The 24,433-nt window shown below is 40.5% G+C and overlaps 1 protein-coding gene across 7 annotated transcripts in view; it reads left to right on the top strand.

Moving 5' to 3' along the window:
* Positions 1 to 24,433, top strand: part of tcf7 (transcription factor 7) — a 77,014-nt gene that overhangs the window by 37,380 nt on the left and 15,201 nt on the right. For 5 of the 7 annotated variants that reach the window (XM_031897793.1, XM_031897795.1, XM_031897798.1 and 2 more), the window contains exons 4-7: positions 13,365 to 13,488; positions 18,026 to 18,116; positions 20,944 to 21,030; positions 24,197 to 24,307. In XM_031897793.1, the coding sequence (XP_031753653.1) occupies positions 13,365 to 13,488; positions 18,026 to 18,116; positions 20,944 to 21,030; positions 24,197 to 24,307 (413 nt within the window). 7 annotated transcript variants of the gene reach the window in all.

The following is a 24,433-nucleotide window of genomic DNA, read 5'->3' as shown; positions in this document are numbered from 1 at the left end:
TCTAACTTTTTAAAAGCATGCATTTTGTAAAACGTTAGTCCTAGTGCATCTGAGATGTTCTTAAAGGAGAAGGAAAGTTAGGAAACTCCCAGTGATTGTATTCCCTTATTTCAGGGGTAGCCCCCATGTGGACTGGTAGCCTACAGGAGGTTCTGTTTGGCAGAACACCTGGTTTTTAAGCCTTCCAAACTTGCCTCCAAACCAGGAATTCAAAAATAAGCACCTGCTTTGAGGCCACTGGGTGCAACATCCATGGGGTTGGTGAGCGACATGTTGCCCCCGTGCCACTGGTTGGGGATCAGTGTCTTACTTTGATGATCCCATTAGCAGAAAACTGGACCGGCCTGGGGTTTTCCCAGCAAGCACCACAGAGCGATCCTCTTCCTGCTTCTTCTTTCCTTGTGTGGGTGTGCATGCAAAGCCAAACTTCAACAACAAAAAAGCTGGAAATTTCACTTTAGTGTGTATGCGTTGACCCTGGAGAGTGAAGAAAGACTAAGTGAAAGAAGAGGACCGCATACATACGTTCCATTTATACCAAATATCTACCTACTTGTCATTTAATTTTACTTACTAGTTGAGGTACCCTTCATAACATTAGAACTAAGATCAGATAGGTATGGCGACCTCTACTCAGCTTTAACAAAGCTCAGTTCCCTTGAAAACCCCCTCCTTTATATTAATGTGCTGCTAAATAGCTCTCTGAAACTACAAACTAGCACAGTCTTATTGGTCAGATGGGCATATCGGTCTACCTCCACCGCACTCCCTCCTACTATTTGTGTTTCTCAAGGCTCTATTTTAGGCCCCCTGCTGTTCTCAATGTATACAACCTCTCTAGAGAAACTTCTTCAGTCATTTGGACTACAGTACCACCTTTATGCTGATGACACCCAAATCTACCTGTCCAATCCTGACCTCTCTCATTCTGTCCTTTCCCAAGTCACAAACTGTGTCCGCCGTCTCGTCCTGGATGTCGCAGCGCCATCTGAAACGGAATCTTTCTAAAACAGAATTCATTATATTTCCTCCAACATCCTCCCCTGTCCCTCAGGTTTCATCTTAGACTCCCACCTGTCTTTTACACCACATACCCAGTCACATAGCCAAATCTTGTCATATTTACACAACTAAAACACTCATCCAGTCTTTTATCATTTCCTGCCTTGACTACTTTAACTTACTCCTTGCAGGCGTTCCAACTCATTGCTTTTCGCAACTCCAATCTGTTCTAAATGCTGTTGCCAAACTCAGTCATCTCAAAATCTTACCATTCCACATCTGTCACTTCCTTATGCATATCTCTCAAATCACTGTCTCCCAGTCTACCCTAGAATCAAATTACTAACCCTTAAGCTGGCCATACATGCACCGATAATATCGTACGAAACCTCGTTTCGTACGATATTTGGTGTGTGTATGGCATGTCGGCGAGTTGACCAAGATCGCAGGAGGCTGCTGATATCTGTCGACTCGCCGATCGGCCAGGTTAAAAGATTTTGATTGGGCGCCATAGAAGGCGCCTTAGCAAAATCTGCCGCCAGGGCAGAATCGGCAGAAGAAGGTAGAAATCCTATTGTTGTACCTCCTTATATGCCGTTTCAGCCCTGAACGGTAAGTGGCTGATTGAACGATCTTTTCGCACGAAAGATCGCAAATCGCCACGTGTGTGGCCACCTTAAAATATAAGGCCCTTACTAATGAAGCCCCTTTGTATACCTCAGCTCTAATCCCAAAATACACCTCTTCAAGCAACATACATTTTGCCTCTGACCTTCACTTCTCTTCTCTCATCAGTTTTCCCATTCCCTACTGCAAGACTTCTCTCGGGCTTCTGCCTGTCTCTAGAACTCTCTGCCTTAACTCATCAGACAGACTCTTCCCTTCCGTCCAAACTTTCAAAAGCTTCCTAAAGACCCATCTGCTTAGGGAAGCATATTCAGTGTATCTAAACTGATCAGTCATTTATATATGTATCATAAATCATCAATCAGTATCCATATTCCTTTTGTTTAAGTGTACCCTTAACCCCTGTAGACTTTAAGCTCTTGCGAGCAGGGCCCTCTGATCCTATTGTTACTATGACATCCCACCGGTGAAAATTTACATTTTCGACAATCAACAAATGATTGTATCTCCAGTACTGTCTGAATTGTATGGGTGCACAAAGAGGGGATGTTGGCCATCACTAACAGTACCTGTAACTTGTAATGCTATACAACAGATATACATTTTAGATTTACATTTTCAACAATCAACAAATGATTGTATCTCCGGTACTGTCTGAACTGTATGGGTGCACAAAGAGAGGACGTTGGCCATCACTAAAAGTACCTGTAACTTGTAATGCTATACAATAGAACCGTGCAGCTAACAATTTTTGTCACATTCATGCAGGCCAGGACTGGCAATTTGTGGATTCTGGCAAATGCTAGAGTGGCTGCTGTAAGATGCAATAGACACTCACTATTAAGTGGGCTTCTGGGAGGTTATTTGGGCCTTTGTATACTTAAAATGATAGGGCCTGTTTCAGGCCTCTCAGAGTAAGAACATGGAACTCACCTTAAGTTATTGTTATACAAATTGCATGGTGTTTGAAGGGACTTACATAAACCATACTTATTATTTTTCATTTACCACCACAGGGGGAATACCCATTGCATGACTTACAGTGTACTGTGGTAGGTATTTCCAGTCGCTGAAGACAGTTATGAAGGATATGAAATGAATGGGTAATTCAGTGGCCTATTTATTGCAATAGATCCACCAGAGCTTATGTGGGACTTTCACCCTCAATGCTCATCTGCCCTAGTACAGCACAGACTGTGTGGGTGTTTGTGTGATGTTATTGCAAAAGGTAGATAAATCTTGTGGCAGCTCCAGCTCTCTGCTTGTAGCCAAAAGGAAACATCTCCCTGCCATATTATGCAAACTGAGTTTTATCTCCACTTAATCTGGTCCCATTAAACATGCAAATTAATATTAAGTATGTTCTGAGTCTGGATGTTGTGGCTTGTTGTAATATTAATCATGCATTTCTACAGGATTGCTGGGGATTTTCAGCTCTACTATCTGCATTTATGGGTTGACAGAAAAATGTTCAGAGGTTTTGCTGTTATCTTGTGTTCAATAATATTGTTTCATTAATACTGGCACATGTAAGGGGCACTGCAGTATGTATTGATTGTTAGTACTGTATACATGACTATTTACAGTATACCAACTGACCTTAGCTTACAAAGCAAAGTTATTTGGACATGCATAGGAAACTGGCTGCAGTAATGTGTACATAGCTTGTCAATGGTACTTTCTCTACTTGAAGGCTCTTAGTGGGGTCGCATAGGGTCCTGTATTGGGTCTACTTTTTTTAATAAGATTAATTTAATAAGATCTTTATTAAACAACAAAGGAAAAGAAAAACATGTACATTTGTACATGCTGACGATACGTGGCTAGGTGAACAAAAATGCTATTGTGCCTTTGCCCAGGGGCATGTATTTAGTGTTTAGATCAGGCCCTGATTTGTAGTGAGGCCACAAAGGCCCAGGCTTAGGGCAGCACAAATTTAGGAGCAGCATGCCGCCCAGCCACACCTAAACTTTCGTATACGGAGTTCAGGGGACAGCCTGCGCAGAAAACTTCAGCCCGTTCTAAGTGCTCCGTACGTGAGCTAAATGGATGTGCGTGCGCGCAATGCAGAGGTTACTGGGAATTGGGGGGGGGCTCTGGGCACCATAATTAGAAATCCAGCGTTGGTTAAGATACAATCTCTGATCACTATGCCTTATAATAAAGCTTAACCAAACTGCAAATTTTTGATGGAAGGTAAGAAGAATCACCTGAATATACTCCCCAGTGCCAGCACTAACATGCAAACTGAGAATATTTCGTTTTTTTCCCAGTCTGTTCTACTTTACTAACCAAAGCACAGGCTTCCTTTATTTTATAATGTATCTTTATTTAAACATTATACCTTTTATATAAACATACATTTTCCTTTGTTTTATTTCTGCAGTTTTTCTGGTAGGGTTAAACACACCAAACTGCACAGTGGAAGGTATTTGTCATATTTCTTAAACCCACAGCATTTTGGAGACACTGCCCACACAAAGCGAATGCTTCATGTGAGAAATAAAGTTCAGTCACAAACAAATGTTTGATATTTTCCTTTGGTTCTGCCTTTTGTTTGTTGTGTGCTAAGCCGCCTTTGTTTGATTTGGCAGCTGTTTGTTGTGTGGTGTCAAGAGCAAGCTATAGAAGGCAGGTAGTGGTAAACCAATACCCTATCTCTCAAACTCTCAATTTTCAGTTAGATTGTTTGGAGACCAAGATCCTTATTCTGTTATAACCCTCAGTTGTTCATCTGCTGTGCTAACCAAGAGCTGCTGGGAGCTTTTATTTGCCAGCCGTCGCGTTAAGGAATATGAGGAGCTGCTTTCCTTATTTCCACAGGGTAACCAGTTGTGCACACACCATTATGGCTTACCAAGGTCGGAATGGGCTGGCAGGACACTGGGAAAAAACCCGGCGGGCCCCGCCCACCCATACCTGATCCCTGCTGGCACTCCCTGAGGCTGCTGGCCTCCCTTCCCCGATCGTGCCTGGTTAAGTGTGAAATATGCATGCTCAGGGGAGCAGCCGGGGGTTGTGGATGCAGCGGGGGCCCCTGGAGTGTGGAGTGGAAGTCCCGGTCTGGCTTCCTGGATATATAGTATTTGAGAATTTCTTTTTTTTTTTGTACAGTAAAGGATAATTTTCAATCAGATGTTTTCTTATTTAGCAGTAGATAAAGTTTGCCTGACAACATTGTGTAATATTGCTTAAAGTAGTGTTGTTATTGGCATTTTAACTGTCTGCATTGAGAAATCCATTTCCTAGCATCAGTTTTCCTAGCATATAGGAAGGCCATCTCCAACAGACTGCATTTTAATCAAGTATTTTAACATTTGAAAACATATATCCTTTTTCTCTGTAATAATAAAACCTTACTGTCATGCCAGAACAGTATTTCTCTGGCATGTCCACAATTAACCTGGCACCATTTGGCTTTGGGTCCCCAAGAGACCCTTAATTAATTAAATATGCAACAAGGGACTGTGGGAAGGTGATACACTTATCTGGGTTAGAAGACAATTCGGAGCCAGACCATTTGGGCGGGGAAACTGGGGCAATTGGTTTCTCTTATTTGTTGATCAAAGCTGTGGACCTAAGACCTGCAGGTGGTGCAGCTATGAGAAAAATATGGATTATAAAAAGGGATCTATATCTCCTTTGCTTTAGTGTTCACATCCTCATAAATCACATATTGCTTATGAGGAGGTCCCATGCTTCCTAATGATACCAAACAGGGACTGCCTATACCCACCAGTTTGGAGGGATAGTTTCTGGGGGACTGGAACAAGAGACACCCCTCGTGTTTGGTATCATTCTGATCGCCCATATATGGATTAAAGCAAGCCCATATTTTCATCATAATATTGGATACTAGCAAGTGCCAATATTATGACAATAAACAAGCCTGAGAATTTTAGCCCTCTACAGGGGGTCACAAGGAACAAGTTCCTGGCCACTCTCTCCTCATGCATATGGTAATGAGGGAGGGTCCCAGCAGGGGATAAAAGGGCAATAGACTTAGTAACTAGAGCTCATACTTGAGGTCCCAATTCTGTTGGGGGTGTGTGCCCAGGTTTCCAAACTCTTGCCTCAGGAGGACAAAAAGGAAATTCCTAACTTGGTAACGTACATGGGGTTTCTCTGTGTTTTATTCCCTTTTATTTTATTTACCGTTTTGTATGTGTATGTCTCTTTTTGTAATATCTTTATATATGCACTGTTTACTCTTGTAATATTAAATATAAAATTTAATAAGTTATGTCCTTCGGCTCCAAAACTCACGTAGCTTGTATGAATGCTTGGGCCTAACTGTATGAACCTCTTGTCTGTGTGTAAAGGGAAAGTTGTCTGTGTAAATGCTTATTAACTAGTTGACTGCTAGCAGGAGAGTGTGTTTGACTGTAATTTAACCCTTTGGCTGCTAGAGTGCTTGTTGAATTAGTGGAAGCTAACCCTAACTACAGTGAGACAGAGTGTGTGATACAGTTTGTGTATTAAGAAATAGTACCTGTTGTGGAGAGCAGGAAGATATTCAGATTAGGTTTCTATCGCCTGTTAATGATAGATGGTGGCAGCAAATAGTTATTTGGGGCGGTGGTGTGTTTGGGGGTGTCTGACATTAGTCTAACCTGCGTGTAAGGTGAGTGTTGCCCCTTGTACCCCGTCCCGGTGAAACGTGCGTCTGAGAGTGGCGTGATCGTGACAAGTACCTTGTACTTGATCCCAACTAAGATACAATTAATCCTTATTGGAAGCAAAATCATCTCAGTAGGTTATTTAGTGTGTAAATATTTTTTTAGTAGGCTTAGTGTATGGAGATCCAAATTACAGAAAATTCAGAAATTCCCAGGTCCCGAGCTTTCTGGATAATAGGTCCCATACCTGTATTTATTTCCTTTCTAGAAAGCAACATAAGCCTTGTCTTGCGTTACGGAAGGGAGTCTAAGTAACTTTCTAATTTACATTAATTATGAATATCTGGCTCTGACTTTTAGAATGTTGCTAAACCAATAGATCAACACACAAATGCAGCTTTCAGTAGTAATTACATTTACCAGTTTCTTTAAAACCATTTTAAATGTTTAATGTGTATTGAAAAAGTTTCTTAATCTTGGCAATTTTGGGCAGCACTATTGCAGAGTGCTTGCATGTGAGTTATGACATCACAACATCCATTTAGTGATGGATTCAACAAATGCCCATGCCCATGATACATGATGCCAGCACTCAGGACTCAATGTGTGGCCACAGTGATGCCTGTGTTAAAGGGGAACTCCTCCCAATACACAGCTTCAGCTTTTTGAAACGTAAACATAATTTTAAGCAACATTGCACCAGTTAAAAAATATGCAGCCTTTTCATGGTTTTTAATGTAACAATATGGTTTGGAACAGTTCCCTGTTCCCCTGCTGATCTGGCTGACTACTTTGAGACTCAAATTAATGCAACAGTAGTCGACTGTCATCAGCCTGCCTTCAGCCTGCATCCTCCCAATCCTACAATTCCCTGCACACGTGATGGCAATAAGGAAAGGAACATCACAGTGCAATGCATTGTGGGTTATGTAGTTCCTGCATGCTGTCTATACGCCAGTGGGGGCCAGACTTTTCGCGGTCGTGGTTGACCGGAGGTATGCGTAATGCGGAAGTGTGGCTTGATTGCGTATGTACGCATTAACGCAGCATTTCCTCATCCCCGGCTTGATTGCGGTCCACCAGAAATTCACAGGGGATCTACTGGTGGTCCTCGATCAACGTATTGGCCACCCCTGCTATACACTGTGGAGAAGTTGTTACAATTTGTTCTGGCTGGATTTCAGCGTATAAAATGGTAATTATCCATACTTTTTAAAGGAACAGATTACAATAATAGGTGTTGTTAAAGATTTCTGTGTAGTTTCTGTGTAGTGTGGGGCTGTCTTTGTTTCAGAAGCCGGAGTTTCCCATGTCTCTAGCACATGCATGTGTGCCTTATTCCTTTACCAGCACACATTTGGGCAACAAGAAAGGTTGGGGGACCCCTGTCCTAACACATAAAATGACCTTGTGTGATGAAGAATAATTACTAGCTCACAAAAAGTGGTAAGGTTTCGGGCCTCTACCAGCCCCTTTAGCAAGCCTGATATGGCTTTTTGACACTTTTTGTGAGCTAATAAAGCACTTTTCACTGCTTCACACCAACAGTTGTGCCTATAGTATAGTTACTACATTACTATAGTATAGTTTCATAAGATTGATTTTCTGGGCCCTGGCAGTTTGGGGCCCCTACCTTACATTATTAGGCACCTGACCCTTACGGGTATTTTTAGACTGTTGGAAGCACTCCATCCTATGTCTTACTGAAGGATAATTACTAATAGCATTACTTTTAACTAGCATATTTCTAATAGTTATAGTGGGGATCTAAGTTTTAGCACTTGCACATATATAAGGTTTCTTTTTGAATAGTTTATTAGACTTTAAATGTTTGATTCTAGTAAATGAACTATACTTATTTCCAGTCATAAATGCAACTACCTAGCTAGTGGTTCCCCTCTGATTCATAGCTAATGGTGACAGTGAGCATTTCACAGTGACTGTCAGATGTACTAGTAAATAGTTGTCCTGTTTCAATGTATAGGCAGCAGGAAATCTTAGGCCACTCACCTACTGTCCAGAATATTTCTCCTTTTTTCACTGTTCATCTTTTTGCTGTCCCTTTTTATTTTTCCCCTTTTTTCTCTGCCTCTCTCTTTCAAAACACACAGAAAGCCAAATGGTTTGGTAAACAACAGTAATGCATAGACGAGTGGTTACAAATTATTATGAGATTTGGGTTGTCATGGATAATGTTTAAACTATCACTGCTATTGTAATGTTTCCCTATATGTTACCTTCTTAAATGGACAGTATAGCCTGGGATAGAACTTGAGATGAACATACTTCTTGCCTGTTGCTTTCATCACAACAAATATAAAGCTTTTGATATTTCTTGAGCTGAAAAAATTGAAACAGGGAAACTGAATCTACTTCATATCTGGTCCATGTAAGATAGATAGATTACCACATACAACCCCCTGTCTTCCCCCTTTTGCTGTGATTGTTTTGTTAGCAGGAGTACATAATGTGTAATCATAGGTAGATCAGGGTTCTGTGACACCTCTGTGGCGATGGTCAGTAGGTTTTAAGGTTCACTTTTCGGGTTTCTAGCAATAGTGATCCAGATAACCTACAGCAGAAATAGTTTAGGGAGTGATTATAACCTGAACCACTCTTCAATACTGTGGTCCCTTCAATTCATCCTAGCATCCTAGAGATATACCTCCAGCTATCAAGCCTTGTTGGAGCACAGAGCTGCTCTTTAGGATGAAGACACATGGAGCTATCATTTACTGATTTATTGCCACTACGTGTGTTTTAGCAGAGGCTCTTCTCAGTATTGTCTATGGCAGGGGATTTTCGGGCGTTTAGTAGCCATGAAAAAGTAGCTGCTACAAGTTGTTCCGTGTGTCTTCACCCTTAGGCCCAAAGTGTTCTTGAGAGGCAACTTCGGGCGACTTTCTGAAACCGAAGCGACACATATGTCATCCCACCAGCGATCTACATTCTTGCTGGTGGGATGCCATTTCAGGGAAATTAGTCACCCACAAAAGTGAAGATTTATCATAGATGCCTAATCTCCCTGTGTGCCACTGCTCTTAGGGTGAAGCTCTCTCAGGGTGAAGACACACGGAGCTACTAGTAGAAGCTACTTATCACTGCTACAGAAATAGATAACGCTGATCATTTACTGATAATCATCTATACGTGTGTTTTAGCAGAGGCAATTGTCAATATTGTCTGCAGCAGGGTATTTTCTGGGGTTTTGTAGCCGTGACAAGTAGCTGCTACTAAGTAGCTCCGTGTGTCTTCACCCTTCACTATAGGTTTTGCCTGATTATCTTGCGTTCCTAGAAGTACTTCTTGCAAATTTAGTGCTGTAATCTGACTTACCCTTGTTCAAGGGGTCTCTGTTCTCTTACTTTCACTAGAAGGGTTTTCCCTCTAGGGCAGGACTTTGACTTTGGCTCTGCAGACACATCCACCTGAAGAGAGAATGGAAGGCCCTTTCTAATCACTATATTAAAGTGTGACAGGAATTTGACGGTAACCTGTGTTCCAATAACATAGAAATGTAAATGTGGCTTCTGCCTAGTAACTAGAGGAAATTAAACTAATTGGGATTTAAACTCTATGGGCCCCTACACATACATTGTTTGTTTTATTCACCTGCCAATGTATCTGTTGGAGACGGCAGTATGGTTATGTAATAAAAGGTTTAACATTTCTATAGCAATATTGTCCAACTGGCGGCCCCCTCTGTGTGGCCCCCACCTGTCTGGCTGCTGTGACTGCTTACGTTTGTGTAAACTTTAAATGGTATCAGTACTGAGATTAGCTGGCCCCCTGCAATGTTCACACCTCAGATTTAGGCTTTAAAACACTGTAAACACCCACATTGTTCACCTGTTCACACCTCAGCCAGACTGTAGGAGTATTGCCAGCATTGTGACACTGTATGTACAGCCTGCCCTATGCTGTCTATGTGTACGGCACGCACAGGCAGGGTAGGGCAGGCAGAGTGTGGCACACTCAGGCAGCATAGGGCAGTTATAGTATTGGCACACACAGGCAGCATAGGGCAGGCAAGGTAAGGCATGCACAGGCAGCATAGGGCAGGCAGAGTGTGGCACACACATTCAGCATAGGGCATGTAGAGTATGGCACACACAGACAGGGTAGGGCAGGCAGAGTATGGCACACACAGGCAGCATAGGGCAGGCAGAGTATGGCACACACAGGCAGCATAGGGTAGGCAGAGTATGGCACACACAGGCAGGGTGGGGCAGGCAAAGTATGGCACACACAGGCAGCATAGGGCAGGCAGAGTATGGCACACAGTATGGCTTCCATTATCGGCCCTCCACCATGGAAAAATTCCGACCTTCAGTACCACAGAAGTTGGACAGCACTGGCATATAGCAACCAATCAGCAGGTAGAATTTACTGGTCACCAGTTTAAAAGCAAACATCTTATTGGTTGCTAGGGGTTAATGCACTGTGGCAAATGTTGTGCCTTTTATTTTGGGGGTTAGAGTGTTATAGCTCTCTGCTGAGAGCCTGTAAGCCACATCTCCAAGCAATTATGAGCCCAATGCATACACCGCTTATATCAGCCAGTAAATTCAGTACTAAGGGGGGGATTTCATAAATTGAAAAAAAATGTAAAGTTGCTATGTGTTTCAGCAGTCCTTGCAGCAACAGTTAACCTCAGTCTCCCACAGTGCTACAAACTGTCAGAACACAGGCTGCTTATAGACATTGATAGCTGTCCCTCATCTGAATTTAAAAATTTAATCCTGCTTTTTCTTTAACCACATCAACTACAGTCTAGACCACAGCAGTCACGAATATGAGTATTTTTACTGAAGCGAGTAAAGGTCAAGGAAAGCCTGATTTACAGCAGGGTGTCAATATGTTAGATACCCTACTCTTTATCTGTTTGCTAAGATTTTTTTCCCCTAATGGTTATTACATTTAGGAAGAGAAATGCACCAGCTGGCAAAAAACATAAAGCAGCGCAATGCCACGCCACCTTGTTTCTAACCTTACTCAGTCATCCCCTCACAGTACTAACCATGGGAAGGGAAAGTAAGGTGGGGTGATGCTGCATTACTTTAAATTTTTTCCTAAAAGGAACAATAGCCCATGGACAAAAAATACAGATTGGATTTATTGGTGGGTGCCCAGCATGTGAGTGATTAAGGCGGCAGAGATTTGGCAGCCTTTATCAACCGATCTCTGCCTGAATTGGCCACTTTTGCTGTGCCACAACAGGCTAATCTGGTCCTTGGCCTAAGGCCAATGATTTCAATCTTACTTTGGTCCTACGGAGAACCAACAGGTAAGGACCATGTTGACATGCCAATGCAGTCCTTACCCAACAGGACTTTCAAAGGTATCTTAATTTTTTGGCAGGTATCTATTTTGCAATCTTTTGCCTGGAGCGACAGAGATGGCAGCTTCTATCACCTCATGTATGGCAAGATTTAACCTCCCCAGAATATAATTATAATCTAATGGAAAGCAGCCTATTGGTAACATTTCCCAAATAAAAATGTCAAGGGAAGTTACATGGCAGGAGTCCCATAGACACCAACAGGGTCAGTGCAATTGTCATACTAGGCTGTCCAGGAGTATTTTCAAGCATTTTTCATGCTTACTTATATCTAGAATGGCAAAATCTGCCATTACCCTAAAAGCTTTTTGCAGTATACATGCATGAACATTAAACATAGCGTGAATATTATTACCATTGAATTTTACACCTGCTAACCACTTAAAGGTTGCGTTTACTTTTAACAAAGCCCTTCAAATGTGGTAGTACTTGCCAAAATAAGCATTTTTTTCAAATAACAGTTACAGAAATGAGTCATTTCAATAATTCTAAGAAAAAAGAGCACTTACATGATTATCAGGTTTTGTCCATCTCTCTGGTGCCTCTCTTTCAATATGCTAAGGCAAAGCAGAAACTGTTGGGCCAGCATGGTTTTAAGTGCTATGCATATGCCCTGTGTCTTCTTACTCTCTACTTACTTTGTATAGCATTCATTGTATTGGCGATTGGATTATCATAGACAAGGGTCTGCTGAACAGTCTGATACCCAATATGCATAGAATTATAAAACTATTTGGCATTTAGAGGCTCAAAACAGGCAAGAAACAGTAGTCAAAAACAATGCAGAATGCAAAAACTATTGGGGCTGTGACAGACGGCGCCTGCGACAAGGGAGATTTATTGTGCAGCAATATCTCCCCATCTGTCACAGCCCTTAATAGTTTTTGCATTCTGGATTGTTTTTGACTACTGTTTCTTACCTCGCGGCGCGGTGATTTGCTGAAATCGCTGAACTTGCCTTGACTAGAAACTTCGCGATTTCGGCACCGCGTATGCCATCCCACCGGCGATTTACAATCTAACCGTTGGGATGGCATTTTGGGGAGATTAGTTGCCTGCGACAAGGGAGATTTGTCGCGCAGCGACTAATCTCTCCGCCTGTCACAGCCCTTTAACATCCAGTTATATCAATTAAAACAATAATAATGACAACACACTGAGATACAGGTAGTTGGTCAAAATATTAATTCCAGTTGTCTTACAGTACTACTGGCACAAAAAAGCAATAACCAGCAATACATGAAAAATCACTAAAATAAAATGTGTTAAAGTAAGTGTGTGATAACATAGCTGATAATAGCTGCCCACTCGGTCCCACCGGAATGAGTTGGAAGCTTATTGGCCTTTTGCATGTGGGCCTGCCTGACCAGTATCTGATCAAAATTCAGCCACATATCACTCAGGTAGGTTTGACGCAGGTGGCCAAATTAGGCTGAGATCCACTTGTTTGCCAGCCTCACCAAACAAGCTGATCTGGTAGTGTATGGCCACTTTAGTGTTGGCTTGTCTGTGTGGTTTGGTGCAAGATGGTAGAACATGCAGGAGGGCCGCTACGTGGTCCAAGATGAAAGGGAGGGGGCACTGGGAGTGGCTAAATGGCAGTACAACAACAGTCGCATGGTTTTTACATGGTGTTGTAATGTGTGATTATGAATTTTCTTGGTGAGGTTCATAGCGCTGCTATTAAAGTTAATCCAATTTAAGTTGCACCTATCACATCTATATTATTTTATGTTAATTCTAAATTGTTAAAATCTTCCCTCTCCTTTTCCCAGTCCAGCAAAGTTCCTGTGGTACAACCATCACACGGAGTTCATCCTCTCATTCCCTATAATAACGAGTCCTTCAGCCATGGCTCCCATTCTACACACCTTCCCGCCGATCTGAATCAGAAGCAAGGTAATATAAAGTTACCCAAATATGACTTGAGTTACATCCATTTTGATGCAGTATAATTTAAGCAAAATATCCCCTTACACTCAGTGACTGTTGTTCAGTAGAAATATACTAATAAACAAAAGATTGTGTTGAGAATGTGTGAGATACTAATAAAATTGTTGTATAAATATGGAGTTTAACATTATAAAATTGTCCAAGTCAGTAGGTGAATGGCAAATTATTCTCACAAAATCTTCTTAATATTTAAAAACATGAGTGTGAGTTTGTGTTTAATGTAATAACTAAATATAGCATCTTGCTATGGTGTGAACAGAAAAAAACTATGTTCAGATAATGTCTTTTCTTAATATTCTAGTACAAACAATTAAAATTAATTGGGGCAGTCCATTTTCTTTGTGACACATTTATAGATCGTCTTTAACCTTAGCAAAAATTATGGGTGTAGGGGCACACAGGTCTTCTGGATAAAAACATGAAATGCTGACCCAGTTTAAAAAAAAGTGCCCCTGGGGGTGCTTCCTTTCACTGGTGCCTCTTTCTTTGGCCCTGAAATAGACATACTCATCAATAAAATCACTGGAGAAAAGAGCTGCTTCCTTCCCAGGAGAAGAAACCCAGAGCAGCCAGCACCCAGTCCAAGTGTGCCTTTCCACCCTCTTCCTTTGGTAAGCGCTCCCTACAGAACTCTGGATTTCAAGTTACTTACACGGCACTAAGAAAATTTTTATTCTTCTAGTCATGATGTACAGTATCTAGTAAAAATAAGTCTAGAACTGGACTTTTTGCGTTGTTTTAAAAACATCTGACCACTCCTCTCATTCTGATTGAGCAAAGAACAAACTTGTTCTAGGTTCAGCTTTTTTTTACTAAAGAGAGTAATGTCTTGTTATAGCCATTTTCACTTCACACTTCCAGTCCTGTAAATTGAAAAATGAACACCCTGCCTCTGTGATGATCATGGTATCATATTGACTGGATCAAACTTTCACATGTCTGTGAGTTTCAGCTAACACCTAACTGAAAATGTTCAATGGAACCCTTGTGATTGGATGTTGGTAAAGGAGAGGTACAATCAACGAGGGTGCCAAATGTTAATCATCTCCCCAGTGATTGTACTCACTTACCTGATACCCCAGGCTGGTGCTCCTGTTAGCAGAAAACTGCACTAGCCCGGGGTACCTATGAGCAATCCTCTTCCTCCTGTGCAGAAGAGTGAAAAAGCTGGCTTTTTTTTTTTCTTAAAGTTTGGCTTTTCAATGCGCAAACAACGTAAAGACAGAAACGAAAAGATGGGTAATTCCCTACCACTCGGCTGAACTGAAGAAGCCGGTTGGATAAGTTGTGAAATGTTATAAAGAAAATTCCTGTTGCTTTACACTTATTTCTATTACACTGCCACTGCAATATCAGAAAAAACATTAAAAACAGAAAAAATATCTTGGACTTATTAAAGGCATACCCTAACCAAACTTATCAGGACAAATTCTGCCAGCAACTTTTCTGCCTGGTGACACCAGGTTTATACATGGCAGGGTCTGTTCATTGCTGCACTGGCCTATCGCCAACTTTCTTGGTTAAGAATGTGGGTTCTGTTATCTGTTATCAGCCACAATTTTCTTGACCCTGGGAAGCGGTCCCTAAACAAGACTGTGTTCTACTAACTTACATCTTTTTGGTGGACCCCCAAAGTGGATCTAACAGCAGTGAAATTCATTCTCCAGCTTCCACTGTACTGTACCAGGATCTACACCATAGCGATTGCTCAGATTTGGCCCAAACTCTGATATCTGCAAACTGTTAATAGCCCCACCATATAGACTTGGAGCTCATATTACAGAGCCACTGTCTGCATTCCAACTTAAGGACTTTGGCATTGATGACCTTGCTACTGAAAGTGCCATTTGGGTAGAAATGGGTTTTTCCAACAAGGTAACCAAGATACTTCTACTGGTACAAAAACAGGCATACAAACACATTTGGAGAACTTTCTTTTCCTGGTGCAGAAACCGAAAGCTTAATTTGGTCACACTTCTTGCCTATTAGACTTTCTACAAGCATAGGAAAAAAGTATTGGGAGTCACTAAAGTCTAGTCTCTAGTCTAGTCTTTCTTTCTTACCAGCCCCCAATTCTGCTGTCGAATTTGAACCTTGTGTTATGATTTCTCCAGAAAGTCCTCCTTCAGCCCTTGGCTTCCATTGACATGAAAGTTCTTGAATCAATCTGTCTTGTGTATGAAAAAATATGGGCAGGACTAGTTGCTATAGTATGGTTAGATTAAAACTTTGTCACTGACAGGTAAGGTGGGGAGACTCTACAGTTACAGTGACTTTCAGATTGCTGGTGTGTTTACATGAAACAGTGTTTCAAGGGAAAAGACACCCTTAAGTAACTAGAAATTGATCCTAGACATTTGAGTTCCTTGTATTGGTTAGACAAGCAGAACAGCTGTAAATGAGCTACATTGTGTTTCATACTGGCCCCTGGCTTGTGTCTCTGTGGTTATTCTGGGAATAAATGGGCATCCCAGTTTTTAGACAGTGCAGTAAACAGTCATGATGCAGCAGACGTATGTGAAAGGTAGGAAATGCAATTTGACTGTAGGTGCTTTATATGACCTGATTAAGTTCTGTGTGTGGTCATAAAAATTGAAAGTCTTTCTCTCTGCATTATACTAAAAATGAGATCAACACAGTCATCCCTTGAAAAGCACATCATAAGACAGGAAATAGTTGCAGTGCCTTAGTGAGCATATTTGGTCTGCTTTTGGATTTTACAGGACTATGCTTTACATAGACAGGTTTTTGTGGTCACCTCTATAGATGGTATAAAATAGAAAGAAGTATGTGAACAGTCTCTGCGCTTTAAGTCCAGTTTGCTGTATGGCCAGGATGTCAAAGGGGAGTAATGGTACTTAAATTAATACACGCAGATTAAAGGAAGTACAGCAAAAACAGTCTTAAAAAGTGTTTCCGGCCACAAGGTGGTAAAAAAAAAGAAACAGTGTTGTGTATTGATTTTCATGTTGATTAGTTGAATAAATAGCATGTAAATGTTATGCAATTACTTGCCTAAATGATAATTAGTTTTATTTCTATGCTGGCAAAACCCAAGAGCAACAGGTGAGCAGGGTTGGTTTTAGTGCATAGCAGAGAAGAACTTTACACTGGGCACTTAAAACAGAAAAGGCCCAACAAAATAGAGTTACACAGAGAAATATAAATGTATATGCTAAAGGTCTTTGCAGTGTTGCAAAATATTTTTCCACAATAGCAATGCAAGTTCAGCAAAATGTACATTTTTCTCTGTGTTAAAAGAGACTCTTGACCCACTCCAAGCACTGTGGCACATTCCATTTTCTCTTATTAGGGCCTATAGAGAGGAGGGTACGTGTGTATTTGCATAATTAGGGTGTTACAGACGGAGGTGATCTTTAGGTTTATGGTACACCGTGTGGCTGCAATGGCCATTTTATACTTAAGCCAATAACAGCCAAGAAATAACGGCATCTGTGGTTTTTGAGTATAATGTTGACTCTTTTCCTTTGCATCATAACTGCATAGTTTTTGAATAAAGTCTTAGTTTGTCAAAGTATCTTCAAGTTATCTGAAAAACTAAAGACTATTTAATGAGGTAAAGGTGCCTGCCCATGAACATCATAATCAAAACATAAAACATCTGTATGGATCAGCCCAGAACTACACCTGTCTGGGGCAATGTTAGCATTGGACACTTCAAGCTCGAGGATCTTGGAGTCTCTTAAAGGAACAGTAACACCAAAAAATGAACGTGTATAAAAGTAACTAAAATATAATGTGCTGCTGCCCTGCACTGGTAAAAGTTGTGTTTACTTCAGAAAGTCTACTATAATTTATATAAATAAGCTGCTATGTAGCCATGGAGGCAGCCATTCAAAGGAGAAAAGGCACAGGCACATAGCAGATAACAGATAAAACACTATTGTACTCTACAGAACCTATCTGTTATCTGCTATGTAACCTGTGCCTTTTCTCCTTTTTTCCAGCTTGAATGGCTGCCCCCGTGGCTACACAGCAGCTTATTATATAAATTATAGTAGTGTTACTGTAGCAAACACACCAGTTTTACCAGTGCAGGGCAACAGTGCATTATATTTTTATTACTTGAAAGCTCTTTAATTTTTTGGTGTTACTGTTCCTTTAAAGAACCTTAAAGGCAAAAATGTGATTATTGGTTTTTCAGTTTGATTTACCATTGATTTACCTAATGTTTTCTTAACAATAAAAAGATTTTTACAGTGAGTTCTATATTGTTCCACAAATTTGTCTTCTCTGTTTTGTTATATTAACATATGTAGTGATAATATGTGAGTGCAGAGGCTGAAACAGCCTGGTGAAACACTATTTGGTATCTCAGGTAAACAACCGACACATAAAGCCTTGGGTAATTTTTCTTAGAGCTTAAAACCTTTCACTTCCCTCTGAACTTTTTTGCCGGTCATTGTGCATTTGCTGTAAATACTGTTTGGAGACAAATGTTAAGCTGTTTATATCTCACTAGGTGTGCATAGACCTGCCCAAACAGCTGATATCCCCACCTTCTACCCTTTGCCTTCTGGAGGAGTTGGACAGATATCCCCTTCAGTGGGGTGGTAAGTATTGACATTCTTTACTTCAGATATATATGCTTTTTTCATAAATATATATATATATCTGAAAAAAGGAACAGCACTCCAATCTGATATTCTTGATAAAGGTGCCTGATGACATGATATGAAATAAATCAGGTGAAACACAGATTGAAGTTCTGGTCCTTTCTTCAGTTATAGTAGTAAATTGACTATGCAACCCATGGATTAGGCAGACTCCACTGGAGGTGATCTCCTATAGGGGACGAAGAGCTTCATGTGCCTTTGCCCTGAGCAGCGAAGATCTGCTCATCCACAGATACCCACAATATCCATTATTTTCCACTCCCGTTACAAGGCTGATCAGTAATAAATTCATATTCACATTCCCGACATGCTTATTCTTCTTTAGAATTGATTAGTAAATAATCCTTCTGCTTCTATGACATGATATTTGATGCTTCCTAACAGTAGCAATTAAAATAAAGCATGTCTAGTCCTAATCCTTTTTTTTTTTTTTGTGTGTCTCCTTTAAAAAAAAGTGTTTTTTTTTTTCTATCAATCATTATTTCACGCTTAATTGCAGTAATTAGCATGTCACTCTAATTTTGGGCTCTTGTGTCCCATTGAGTCACAAAATGTCAGCAGTGGATTAACATTGGGTAATTGTTTCTTGCCTTTAGAATAGAACGTGGAACTTCAAAGGCTGCCGAGCGTTCTTCATATATTATTGTAGGACTTGGATATTTGTTAATGTGATTAGAACATACATGATTAGCTAGTAAGCAGTGTGGGAGTGACTGCTGTCTGCCACCTCATACTCTCCGCTGCCTTCGCTCCAGTGCAGGTTTCACTGAATACATAAGGGCTCTGATGGATATATATCCGGTTACAAGCCACCACATAAATGTACAGTCTCGGTAGACCTTGATAAAATAAAAAGGAAACCTCCATAAAACATAAATAGTAAACATCAGCCTTAAGAGCTAACTCTAGTTTGCTAAAAGCATATTGCACCTTGCAACTGATAAGTGTGGTACAGTAACCGTGTAAGTACGTACGCTATTTCCGCACACCAGAGGAAATGGTTATAGTCTCCACTTCCTGGTCATTCTTTCAAAATAATATTTCTCTGAATTGTTGTTCAGTGGGAGCTTTTATGTAAGTTTTTACTTTAGAGTTTATGTCCATTTGAAAGGGATCTAAAGAAAAGAAATAATTCCAAATTATTTTCTATTGTGTTTGTCAGACTTTACCTACACTACATAAATTGTATACATTTTGTTTCCGTCAGTCTTGGAATTCACAGTCACAGCAAGCATACAGGTGCCATTTTGTGGATACTTATTAATGCATTAAAGGCTTTGCATCACGCCAAAATCTGGTGTATGCTCCAGAATGTGGCACCTGATGCCTATGCACAGGCAGGCAGTGAGGAGGGAGGGGGATGTGAGCAGGGCAGTGATATCTAGGAAGTGCTGAATGGAAAGTGAAAATAATTGCTAACCTTGCCTGTATGCCTGAAACAGGCAGGCAATTTATCATTGACAGCTGAGATTTTACCTTTATAACAGCACACACCTGCCAATCCAGAACAGATGAAGAACAACTTTTTTTAACTGGGTCACATGTTAAATTTATCTCGTAGGGGCACATAATACATTTGCTAAAAAGATAGTTTACCCGCTCTGCATGGTTGGTTTTACTGAATAGGGCTTGTCCTGAAATCACTAAGGGTGCCAAATGTTAGGCACCACCCCCCGATGATTATAATTACTTACCTAATAACCCACATCAATTCTCTGTTATCAGAAAACTGCATGGGACCCCAGGGTACTTCTGAACAAACAGCGTGGGGCTATTGTCTTTTCTGCTTCTTCACTCTTCAGTGGCCCTAAGCCAACACATGTACGCTTTACTGCACCTGGCACTGGCCTAGGGGAATTTTGGGGTTCCAAATTTTATGCACCTCTCCACTGATTATAATTGCTTATCTGATACCTTGGGCTATTGCTTCTGGTCACTAAAAACTGCAGAGGCCCAGGGTACTACCATAGCAGCCTTTTGGCACCATCTTCTTCCTCTTCTTCTGCCTTCTCTTCATTTGTGTCTGAATGCACACATGCAGTACAGTGAAAAGCAGAACTCGTAAGCAAAAATTTGGCTTTTCACTCTACTGCGCACAAGCACTGGCCAAGGAGAAGACCGAACATATCATAGAGCAATCTCTATGTGGCACTTCTACAGGAATACAGGCCCAGGGTATCAAATAATTGATAATAGTAACTGATAGCACCCCCAATGATTTTAACTTTGTTTCATTTTTAATTGTTGTAACTGAGAGAGGTTTTTACCCCATAGGAGTTTAGAGGGCCATACGTTATGGGTTATATCTATGAAATAGTGAAGTTAGAGTCCGCCACTGTGAAATTCCGCCACTCTCCATTCATTTCCATGGCATTTTTAAAGTTATCAAAGGGAAAACTTTTACTTTCACTCATTGATAGAAACTGTTTTAAAAATCCCATAGGAATGAATGGAGAGTGGCGGAACTCCACCTTAATTCCTAACCTCATTCTTTGATAAATAAACCCTGTATATGAACCCTGTTTAACTCCAGCTGAGTACTAAAACCATTGTGTTTTGTGTCCTGGTTTCTTAAATAGCTTCAGCCACACTAAGATTTCATTAATTTGGGGTAACTTGCCTTTAACACTAAATTTAATTAATGAAGTGACCATTAAATATGCTGAGGTGGGCACACACAGCCCACTTAAAAGAAGGGAGGCCGGTGTTCCTTTTCTAAAAATATTTTCAAATACTGACTCGATGAGTTTCTTCCTGCTCACAGGCAAAGCCAGCCTGTCTATCCTATCCCTTCTTGTGGGTTTAGACAGCCATACTCAGCGACATTGTCCTCTGGCCCTTCCTATTCCAGGTGAGTATTACATGGGTGAGACAGGGCAGGAATCCCTATTGTGCCAGCTTCAGCTCCTGCACAGCTCAAGCTTTTTATCATCAGCCTCCCAGCATTTCTTGTGTTTGCCAGCAATTCTGTCTCAGCTTATTGTGCAGCAGCATTGAAACGCTGTGTCTTAAACGTCATGATGTACTAATGCCAGAGCCAAAAACGAGCAGCTTTTCTGTATTCTATTGCAAACTTTTGTCCTGTACCTAAAAATAATTTAACCTTCCTTCCAGGCCACGTTGTCACCTGTTGACTTGCAAACGGAGAATAATTCTTGCGCAACCTTTCATTTGAGATTAGTTCTGTTCTAGATAAGAACCTGTTGGTCTCCAACTATTACTTTGGGCTACTGTGTTGTTAGTAACGTGTGGCCCAATTTACTCTCCCAGAGTCACTTAAGGTCCCCATACACGGGCCGATTATAGCTGCCGATAACGGTCCCTTGGACTGATTCGGCAGCTTATCGGCCCGTGTAAGGGCAGAACCGAGGGGCCTGGCCGACCGATATCTGGCCTGAAATTGGCCAGATATCGATCGGCCAGGTTAGAAAATCCAGTCGGATCGGGGACCGCATCGGCTCGTTGATGTGGTCCCCGAACCGACTGCCCCATTTCCGCGTGCAGAATTCGATCGTTTGGCCCCAGGGTCATATATAAACTATTTGTATTCATTCTGTGGGTATAGTTTTCCTTTAAAACTGTTGACAATTAATTGTTACCTGCTAATTTAACAACAAAACCCAATTTGTACCTTTAGCTGTTGTGATTTGAAACACTTGACATCAGGGCTGATACCTAGGGCCCAGGGCTGTTGGTGCAGGGCGGCACACTTGGGCACCATGTCTGCTTCAGAAAGCGCAGACCATTTCTTCACTGCCTGCCTTAATATATTGAACCTCGTGTGCTTGAGAGTTAATCTACCACAAATTTACTGGGGCAGTGAAGGCCCGCCAATGAAATGTTGCCCTGGGCCCACTGGTATCTTGAAGCGACCCTGCACTCTGCTTGACAGGATATTACGTTTAAAATCGCTAGCTAATGGCTCTAAAATGACAAAATGGCGATGCTACATAGATGTGTTTGTTGGAAAGTAAATCCAAAGCTAATGGGTCCCATATATGCATCCTAAGCTATTAAACAAAAAGAAGATAATGGATTTCAAAGGTTGTTGTATCAATCCTCTTTAGAAATTTAGAAATGCTGCATGTCACTTAAACTGGCCACAATGGGCCGCTCAATTCACACAATTCAATTTACTTAATTCAGACTTGAAGAAAATTCCAGTGTTTGCTCTCTATAGAAGATTTAATATGATATTCCCGTTGAGTATAATAACTCTGCAGAAGGCTGTTAAACATGTACTCTCCATAAACACCTATTGCACTGGCTCTTGGTGCAATTATCCCTATTCGACAGCAGTTCATGGGTGTAGGCTAGTGGTTGTTTCGCCTCTTGCAAAGCAATAGAGCATATTATAATATCAAATTATAATATCAAAAATTATAGAAACAAATTATACAATTTTGAAAAAGGTTGATTTTTTTCAGTGTGGATGACTGAAAGATTGTTTGTCCAATCTTTTAAAATGTAAGATATACAGTATATATATACTCCCTTATTCAGAATGCTCTAAATTATGTCATTATTTAATAAATAATCCCATTCTTTTTCTCTGTAATAATAAAACAGTACTTTGTACTTGATGGTAACTAGCCTGCATGAATCCATGTTGAACAATCCTGTTGGGTTTGTTTAATGTTTAAATCATTTTGATCAAATTTAAGGTATGGTGATCCAGATTATAGAAAGATCCTTTATCTGAGAAATACTAGGTCCCAAGCATTCCAGATAATAGATCCTATACCTGTAATTCTGTACAAACATGGTAAGAATTCAGAATCCTTTGCTGAGAACACCCTGCTTTGCTTTTCATACTACGCCATCTAGTGTCAAATAACTTTCCCTATACCAAGAGTACATGCTCTTTAAACATACGGTAGAAGACATTAAGTTGTTTTTAGGAATGATTAATACCATTTTTGTTCATTCCAAATACAAATTCATGCCACAATTTATGCAGCACTTTATAATAATATTATAACAAAAAGAAAATGACAGTAATTGAACAAACAAGGGTTTTAGAATGGAACAAGAGCATTAGATTTAGCTTTGTTTCATGCATCAGTGCTGACCAGCTTTTATATACACCACACATCCATTAAAATAAAAGAGAATGTCAGAAATTCCCACAAAAAAAGGACATTTAGGGGCAGATTTATCAAAATGAGAGATTAGAGCTCGTCGCAGAAAATTTCACCCACTTTCTATTCATTCTTATGGGATTTTTACTGGTGAAACTTGGAATTTACTATTTGATAAATACACTTCTAAAAATCCCATAGGTCCCATCCCATCAATAGAAAGTAGGTGAGTTTCATTTTGTGTGGTGAGCTCTAATCTCACATTTTGATAAATTTGCCCCTTAATGCTTTGCTTGGTCAAAAAATTGTAAAAAAAAAATCCCATCCAAGTTATAAATATATTTACCAGATAAACTGATACCGCCATCCCTCTCTATACAGAATTGTACCTCTTCTGCTTTAGTCCAAGGGCAGGACAAAATTGAGCTAGTGGCAATACCCAATATACCTAGCTTAGTGAGGAGCCAACAACATACTGTAAAGTTCAATGCAGTATTTGGCATTCTGACAGCTGACACCCACCCAGTGTGACCAAGACTTGACAGTATGTGCAGAAGCACCAGTGCTCTGACAGAGCTGAGTATTTCTCTAACCATGAGCAAGCATTATCTTCCACCTTCCCTACCAGTCAATGAGGATACTTACCCTCCAAATCAGACACCATGCGATAATATTCCTCTTATAAATTATATATATTGCCTTGAATTAAACAGAATGTGATGTAACTACAAAAAATGGCTATTAATAAAACAAAAAAATGGACTCAATTGCCAGTTCTTGTTGTCTAGTCCATGTAACTTTTTATTTGCTTTGTCTTGCTTTTCGCCTGCTTAGTTTTGCCTTTGCAGTTGCTCATAATGTAATGCTGTTATGTATAGGACAATGTATAAGCAAATAATAATGGGCCTTCTGTTTGTTTTTATATACTTTGCTAAGGTTTCCTCATCCTCTGATGCTGAGCCCCAGCATGCACACGACCGGGATTCCTCACCCAGCAATAATACCGCATTCAGGAAATAAAGACATAGACTGCTATGAAAGAAATATGTGAGTACTTTAGCTATAGTATGTCATCCTATGTCATGAACTGTATGTCAAAGTTTGTAGGAAGCGCTATACATGAGTCTTGTTATGATTCTGAATGCTGATAGTTAATTCACAAACAAATTCAAT

This window comes from Xenopus tropicalis, chromosome 3 (genome assembly GCF_000004195.4).
Source record: "Xenopus tropicalis strain Nigerian chromosome 3, UCB_Xtro_10.0, whole genome shotgun sequence".
In the NCBI taxonomy this organism is placed as follows: Eukaryota; Metazoa; Chordata; class Amphibia; order Anura; family Pipidae; genus Xenopus; species Xenopus tropicalis.
The sequence above is the reverse complement of the archived record's forward strand: the minus strand, read 5'-3'. Positions and strand labels throughout refer to the sequence as shown.